This window comes from Trichomycterus rosablanca, chromosome 2 (assembly GCF_030014385.1).
Source record: "Trichomycterus rosablanca isolate fTriRos1 chromosome 2, fTriRos1.hap1, whole genome shotgun sequence".
In the NCBI taxonomy this organism is placed as follows: domain Eukaryota; kingdom Metazoa; phylum Chordata; class Actinopteri; order Siluriformes; family Trichomycteridae; genus Trichomycterus; species Trichomycterus rosablanca.
In genome coordinates, this window is record NC_085989.1 from 53,477,655 (window position 1) to 53,486,051 (window position 8,397).

The following is an 8,397-nucleotide window of genomic DNA, read 5'->3' on the forward strand; positions in this document are numbered from 1 at the left end:
GTCCCTTACCTCCTACAAACCTTGTTTTTTTTTTAAAAATCCTTTTATATTTATTTTATATTAAAATATAATAAAGATCAGTAAATCCATAATAAGTGTGATCATCATTTGTAAAAAAAAAAAAAAAAAAAAAAAAAGGTGTTATTTTGATCAAAATGCTACATATGTGCTCATTCATACAAAACTGTCAAGAAAGATATTTACAAAAATATTAAAGATGTGATAGCTCTGACAGATTTAGGTTAATAGAGATAAATAATGTTACATGTTGAAATATATGTTTCTTACCATGGTAAATCGTTGTTAATAATTATTCTGAGGAGTCTCTTCATATATATGAATATTGATAATAATAATAATAATAATAATAACAATAATATTAATAATATCATTAAAAGTAAACCGTGCAACTTGGTGTTATTCAGGAAGTTTGTATCACCAAGTAGCCCTTCGTATTATTCAGTAGCCTTGAAGTAGCTCTCGGTCTGGAAAAGGTTGGTGACCCCTGAGTTAGATCATCTGTTCCCGCATCAGGCTGTTCCTACCAATGGGTTGAGGCGACTCAAGCATGTCTCTTTCTGTGTCCCGAAAATGGTTAAACTGTCCCTGACGAGCCTGAATTTACAAATAAACCACACTCATATACTCACACCTTTATACAGATTAAACATCAATGAGGATTTATTTACATTAGCAAAGAGCTCCATTGGCTGCACCCCATCCCAGTTGTGCTGCAATGAATGCTGGGATTGACTTCAGCGCTGAAGAAGCGTCGGATGCTCCCTCGTCATTCAGTCAGATTATCACTCAGAATTAAGGTGCCTCAGTAGCTTTAGCGCGTCCAATTTCTACCCGTCAATCATCCTCTCACTAATGCTGGTCCCTGCTCCTGATTGGGGAGGACGAGGCTGCTCCACGCCCACTCCGACACGTGCACAGCAATCGATACAGCGCTGTGTACGGAGAGCCACACCCTCTACCGCACTCCTTCCCCATCTCTGTGCAGGCGCCACCAACCAGCCAGCAGATGTCATAATCACACTAGTCTAAGAGAGAGTCCCCATCCGGCTTAATCCCACCCCTATCTGAACGACAGGCCAATCGTTGTTCATGTCAGCAAGGCAGAGCCCGAGATTCGATATGACGTATTCGAGATCTCAGCTCCGGTGAACAGCGTGTGTTTTACCACGCGGCTAGTAGGACCATATTAAGGGATCTAAGAATTTAGACACGCCCTCTTCTCGGGAGTGTAGGATGGCAGCTGTGTAGGGAGAGCGCTAGGTTTTCAGACCGACCCCATGACTATAATCAAAGAGCGTTCCTCACCTCATCCAGTTAGCATGCGTCTCCTTCTTAGCGTCGATGTACTCCTCACCGTCGCTGATGTTGTAAATCTGTGGAAAATATTATTAAACCTTATATTATTCCATAAATTCAATCAATGCGTTTAAGAAAATCTGGGTTTTGAGCTATTAAACATATAGAGGAACCGTCTGCTGCCCAAATATTAGTACCAGAGCTGCTTCATTGGTTATACAGTGCTATTCGTATCCAATCACCCGACTGCATTTCGCTTCCACTCTACTGACCGAGGAGAGCCGTGACTATCACACGCCCCCTCTGACACGTGTGCAGTACCAGACGCCTGCACCAGACAAGTTCATAAGGGGCTCAGTCTTGCGCATGGAGAGTCACGCACCAATCTCCATTATTCCCTGTCTCTGTGCAGCGCCATCAATCAGCCGGCAGAGGGAGTAACTGCATCTCTGGCATCCAACCCGACGGACGAGCCAAAACAGCACTTTAAATACATTTAAAACAGAAGAAGTTACATCCCTGTCTGGCCTTCCCTCCATCAGACACATCCAGTTGCATCTGCCGAGCGCCCCACCCCTCCTGTGACACCACTACTACTCAACCCCAGAGCCCAAACTCCACTACCTGTTAGTTTTGATAACTGATGCGCGGTACAAAGACAGCAACTCACCAGCCAGGAGTACCCACTGTTGATGGCCTGCTCTCTGTCCACCGGTTCTCCCTCGTAGGGTCCGAAATGTGCCCCGACCGGAACCGTCTCTCCGTTATTAAACACCCCCAGACCCGCATCAGAAATACCGGACTCCCGAACCTCAAGACCAGAGGGCAGGGTTTGTATGGCTCTGTCGGCGACCCCCATGGGTACGAGGGTGTCGGAGATGAAGACAGGTGGACCGTGAACCTCACACTTGTTGATGAAGAAGGATTTGCACTCCTCACAGTCTGGAAAGACACGAGACGTTTCAGGTGGAAGAGAAGTGCCACTCCCACCCCTGATCGTGAGGGGGAGCCAAGGCTTTCGACATGAGCCCTCCGTTCATGTTCCGCCCTGTTACAGGCGACGCCACCAATGAGGAACAACGTTCAGCGTTGTCCCGCCTCCTCCGTGTGTTTTCAGAAACAAGTGGTGACGGATTCTTTTTACTGGATTATAAACATCTGTACAAAATTAATGATTCATTTCTTCAGCTTCACTCTAACCGACTGCCAAAAGTATGTGGACGTTCCTGTGAAGTGAGTCTGGGTGTTTCGGCAACATCAATTGCTAACAGGTGTATAAAACCAATCATTTATATAGACATTTTTGCCATTTACCAGACGCTTTAAGGGTTAAGGGCCCAACAGTGGTAACCTGGCAGTGGTGGGGTTTGAACCAGCAACCTTATGAATACTAATCCAGTACCTCAACCGCTAGGCTACACCTGCCCTGTATCCTAGCCAAATCATGTTTTCACTTTTGTATTAACAGTTTAGGGAGGTTCCTTCCTCACTCGGCACAAAGCAAAGTCCATAAAGGCCCGACTTAAGACTGGATAGGTTGGGCACAAATTCCCACAGACACACAGCAAACATCTTGTAAAACGCCTTTCCGGAACAGTACACTGTATATTGATGCCTATAGTTTTGAATTCGACAGTACAACAAAATCATGGTTGGGTGTCCACATACTTTTGGCTACACAGTGAACAGCCCTGCACTGGAATGTCTCATGTTTGCTTACAGAGATAATCTTCAAGTTCTTCCACTTTGACGATCTGCAGTCCTTCGTTCTGCTGCTCCACGGAGGTCGACGGTCCTGCACCTGAAACCACATCGTTTAAGTTTAAATCCCCTCCTTACAACCAAAATATCACACACAAGCAACACTGAGAGAAATATAAGGATTGTGGGATCATAGAAGCACTTTGTAGTTCTACAATTACTGACTGTAGTCCATCTGTTTCTCTACATGCTTTGTCACCCCCCTTTCACCCTGTTCTTCAAATGGTCAGGACCCCCACAGAGCAGGTATTATTTAGGTGGTGGGTAATTCTCAGCACTGCAGTGACACTGACATGGTGCTGGTGTGTTAGTGTATGTTGTGCTGGTATTTAAATACCGTGTCCACTCACTGTCCACTCTATTAGACACTCCTACCTAGTTGGTCCACCTTGTAGATGTAAAGTCAGAGACGATCGCTCATCTATTGCTGCTGTTTGAGTTGGTCATCTTCTAGACCTTCATTAGTGGGCACAGAACACTGCCCACGGGGCGCTGTTGGCTGGATATTTTTGGTTGGTAGACTGTTCTTAATCCAGCAGTGACAATGAGGTGTTTAAAAACTCCAGCAGCGCTGCTGTGTCTGATCCACTCATACCAGCACAACACACACTAACACACCACCACCATGTCAGTGTCACTGCAGTGCTGAAAATCATCCACCACCTAAATAATACCTGCTCTGTGGGGGTCCTGACCATTGAAGAACAGGGTGAAAGGGGGTAACAAAGCATGTAGAGAAACAGATGGACTACAGTCAGTAATTGTAGAACGACAAAGTGCTTCTATATGGTAAGTGGAGCTGATAAAATGGACAGTGAGTGTAGAAACAAGGAGGTGGTTTTAATGTTATGGCTGATGAGTGTGATTCTGTACCACAAGACTATTTTTGTAGTAGTTATAAAGCACGTCTTAATAAATATTTTTGTTTGATTACAGTAAAATCAGGAGTCATGTGACCCACCCGTTTACTCACCGATATAATCCTCATCATCAAGTTCAGCTTTTATAGGCGTCTTCAGGAACTGTCGATTCTGCTGACCCACAGGAGTGACCGGTCCCTCAGAAGCTGATGTTTCTTCATCAGAAGTGATACAAGTTCCTGAATCCACGTCCTCACCCACCTAATAACCAGTTTTTGAGAGTCTTGGGCGTTCTTATACTAGAGCACTAATTGTATATTTAAAGTTATAATAATAAAATAATCTTTACCTGTGAGGGATCAGGATCAGAACTGTGTGGAGATTTTCCTGATGAACACGGACTTTCTTCTGATGACTCCATTACAGAAGATCGATCCTGATAAGGAGAAACGATTCATCAAAAAAAACAAAAAAAACAACTAAAAACATTTTTTTAAATATAAAATAACTGTGACAAAAAACAGGTGTAGTGAATTATTATTATTGTCATTATTATTACTATAATTATTACACTATTACTATTATAATGTTATTATTATCATTATTATTATTATTTTATTATTATTATTACTGGCATCATCATTATTATTTTATTATTATTATTATTATTATTATATAATAATAAAATAATAATAGTGATAATAAAATAACATATTATTATATTAATAATAATATATAAATAATAATGATAACAAAATAATATAATTTTACTATATTATATTATTATTATTTTTGTATTATTATTATTTTTATTTTATTATTATTATTGTCATTAATATTATTATTATTATCATTATTATTGTTATTACTAGTGTCATTATTATTTATTTATAATATTATTATAGTTTTTGTTGCTATTATTAAGTTGTAGTATTAATAATAAAGCTAATAATAATAATAATAATAATAATATTTATTATTATAACCGTATTATAACCGTAAAAATAATATACTACAGTGTTTAAACCTTAAACTCCAGTAAACTAACAATGTGAACGGTAAAAACAATAAATATGATGCACTGCGATGTGATTATTTATTACAATGAACAATAATCATTTTCACTTAATTTTTCTCCTTTTTCTCCTCAATCTAGTCTCGATCTAGAGCTAGAGACTATCACGCACCCAGTCGCTCCCAGTCGCTGGCCGCTTCTTTGCATCTCTAAAACGAACACTGATGCACTACATGAACAAAAGTATTGGGACACCCCTTCTATTTTCTGTGTCGGCAGGTCGACAGGACATTATTTAAAGCAGACTATCATGCGGCCCCTTCGGTCAGGTGCAGTCGCAGACCGCTTCTTTTTACCTGGCAGAGACGGAGTCTCACAGAGAGCAGTATTGCGTGCCCCTTAATAGCCACTGGTGTCTGTGTTGGTGCTTGGACGGCTGATAGTACAGCTGAGATTTAAAGTGAATACTTCATTAAGAACAAAACTTTCAGAATATGTCAGACAGATGGACACAGGGTTAAAGCAGCAGTTAGAAGGTAACGTTGGCAGAACGTATCTTGTTGGTTACGTTGGCACCAACCCGCCGGATCCAGAACTGGAGCGTTTCTCCACAAGTTCACATCAAGGAGACTCAATGTTATGTCCATACTAGTGATGGGTCGGTCGCGAACGATCCGGCTCTAAGAGCCGGCTCTTCAAAGTGAACGACGGGATCCGGCTCCTGATTGGGAGCCGATTCGTTTTTTTCCCGTTTTTTTTTTTTCTGTCAAAGCCGCACGTGATTGGTCAAGATACGTGGTGGCGTTTGAGTGTTTACACTGAGCAGGAGGGGCGGGGTTACACACACACACACACACACACACACACACACACACACACACAGCGTGCACACGAACAGGAGGGAGAGAGAGAACTCAGCGCTTTACACAAGTCAAATCAAATCACTTTATTGTCACGTCACATTAACACAGGTGTGAAAGGTGAGTGAAATGCTCAGGTGCTCAGTCCCTCACAGTTCCAATACACATTAACTACAAAAAATATACACATTAACTTACATAAAATATACACATTAACTTACACAGCCAGACATTACACGCTGGAAAGGTGAGGAAAATGAGTGAGAGGAAACAGTAAAGTTTGGACTCGAGGAACCACTTTTACAGAGAAGTTCAGACCCACTGGTAGGAGACCAAGTGTTCAGTCTACCCACATCTTATACATGTGATGGCACATAGACTGTGTATCTGTCCCCTCAGAGAGAATCTATTTTAACAGAGCAGATCATAACAGAAAGGAGAAACAGGATCAGCCCATCAAAGATGAGCTCCTTGGTTTTTCTGAATGCTGATCTTCACTAAACTATCTTCTTTTTGTTTTGCACATTTTCATTTATATTTTGCTGAGTGTGAGTGATGCTTCGTTGATGTGTTGTTGTTTCACTCTAGATGCTTGTTTATTTTGTTTTGTTTATTAGGATTTTAACGTCACGTTTTACACTTTGGTTACATTCATGACAGGAAAATTCACCTCACTTGCATGTCTTTGGACTGTGGGAGGAAACCCACGCGGACACGGGAAAGACATGCAAACTCCACACAGAAAGGACCCGAGCTCTTCACCTGGGGCTCGAACCCAGGACCTTCTTGCCGTGAGGCGACAGTGCCAACCACTTAGCCACCATGCCGTCCCACTTTAGATGCAAACGTACAAATAATATACACAATCAGATCTTTTTGTCTAATTAAGATGGGCCTTTGTTTTTGTATTTTATAATTTATTGTTGGAGCACTCTGTTCCATGTTGAGTATATAAATAAAGCAATTTAAATAATAAACATTTCATACAATTTTTTTTACATTAGTAATTCATTTTACATGTAATTTGGTAATAAATTAATTTAAGCAACAAAAAAATCTAAGGAGCCACTTGGGAGCCGAAAGAGCCGGCTCTTTTTAGTGAGCCGAGCCAAAAGAACCGGCTCTCTGAAAGGAGCCGAAATTCCCATCACTAGTCCATACTTTTGTTAATATAGTATTTATTACTTATAGTAAGGGGGTGTAAGAGAGGTGGGGTGACGCCCCAGCGCCCCTAGTGGACGGAACGCTGATCTGTGTTATTCGAGGAACGGGTCCAAATCTGTTATAATATCGCTTTCTATACGGAGTTTACTGCTAAATCCTAAATCCTAAAATCTATCTACTTAATTATTAATCCGGTAAATAAACTTAATAATCAATAATGAGTATCGATCCTGTCAAATATTTAGTAAAAAATCTGACAGAACGGTTTAGGCAGGCCTGAATATGTGGAACGATGGAGCAAGGCTGCGTCTTAAATCCGCTCCCATCAGAACCGTAGTGCACTAGACACGGCGTACAGATCGTTCAAGTGTAGTGCACTATGTAGTGAACATGGGCGTTGTTGAGATGTTAGCAGCTAGCGGAGCAGCTAGCAGTGTGTAACTTACCCAGAGCAGAAGGTTGGTGGTTCTTTTAGAGATGTTTACAGATCAGACCTGGTCAGATACTGATGAATATGAACGACATGAAGATGAAGATTGATATACAGAATGGAGATGAGATGTTCCTCAGTCTCAGAGATCTTCTGGAGGAGAAACAAAGAGCAGTTATCTTCTTATTTGGTGCTCCTGGTGGCTGGAGGGCTAGTTTGATGTGCTTCACCGCCACCTACTGATGTGCACTACAGAGTACAAAGACTAAAAAATAACAACATTATGTTGTTATATTAACAGATTTATCCTGGTCAGGGTCCTGGTGGTCCAGTACCACCTGGTAACATTGAATTAAAGGCCAAAACATATAAATGTATTCACATTTTCACTGACTGACCATAGCTGGACCTTAGCAAAAGTGTTTACTTGAGGGTTGATGCTAAAGGCGGTTAATAATCGATCACTTCTTCACATGGCTGATTTACACTATACGGCCAAAAGTATCTGGACACCCTACCACATTACTGTGGTATTCATTGGTACACCTACCTACCTGGTACGTCCATTCACTGATTAAAGGTATACATTTACTACTTGCTCAGGATACTTATCAATAAAAAGGGACCTCAGGAGGTTCCCCAATGTACGTCCTCTTTTTGGTCACCAATGTTCACAAAACTGGAGCTACAGGAGCGAGAGAGAGAGTTTGTCAGGTAGAGATCAGATAAAACAGAAGATGTTGTTACTGCTACAGAGGGAGTTTTTGCATTTCACACCATGAAGCATCACAACAGCTACAGATCGTTTAGGTCGATGCTAAAGGTGGCCAATAATCGATCACTTCTTCATATGGCTGATTTACACTATACGGCCAAAAGTATCTGGACACCCTACCAAATTACTGTGCTATTGATTGGTCATCGATGAAAGCTACACCTTGCTCAGTACACATCAATAAAAAGGGACCTCATCAGGTTCCCCAATGTAGG

The 8,397-nt window shown here is 41.3% G+C and overlaps 1 protein-coding gene across 1 annotated transcript in view; it reads right to left on the reverse strand.

Annotated features, from left to right (window-relative positions):
* Positions 1 to 7,600, reverse strand: part of LOC134302121 (zinc finger protein 850-like) — a 38,119-nt gene extending 30,519 nt beyond the window's left edge. The window contains exons 1-6 of the mRNA XM_062987173.1: positions 7,424 to 7,600; positions 4,288 to 4,374; positions 4,052 to 4,199; positions 3,038 to 3,118; positions 1,988 to 2,259; positions 1,327 to 1,394 (exon numbers count right to left, since the gene is read on the reverse strand). Of these exons, the coding sequence (XP_062843243.1) occupies positions 1,327 to 1,394; positions 1,988 to 2,259; positions 3,038 to 3,118; positions 4,052 to 4,199; positions 4,288 to 4,359 (641 nt within the window). The 5' untranslated portion in view covers positions 4,360 to 4,374; positions 7,424 to 7,600. The remainder of the gene's footprint in view (positions 1 to 1,326; positions 1,395 to 1,987; positions 2,260 to 3,037; positions 3,119 to 4,051; positions 4,200 to 4,287; positions 4,375 to 7,423) is intronic.
* Between the last annotated feature and the right edge of the window lie 797 nt (positions 7,601 to 8,397).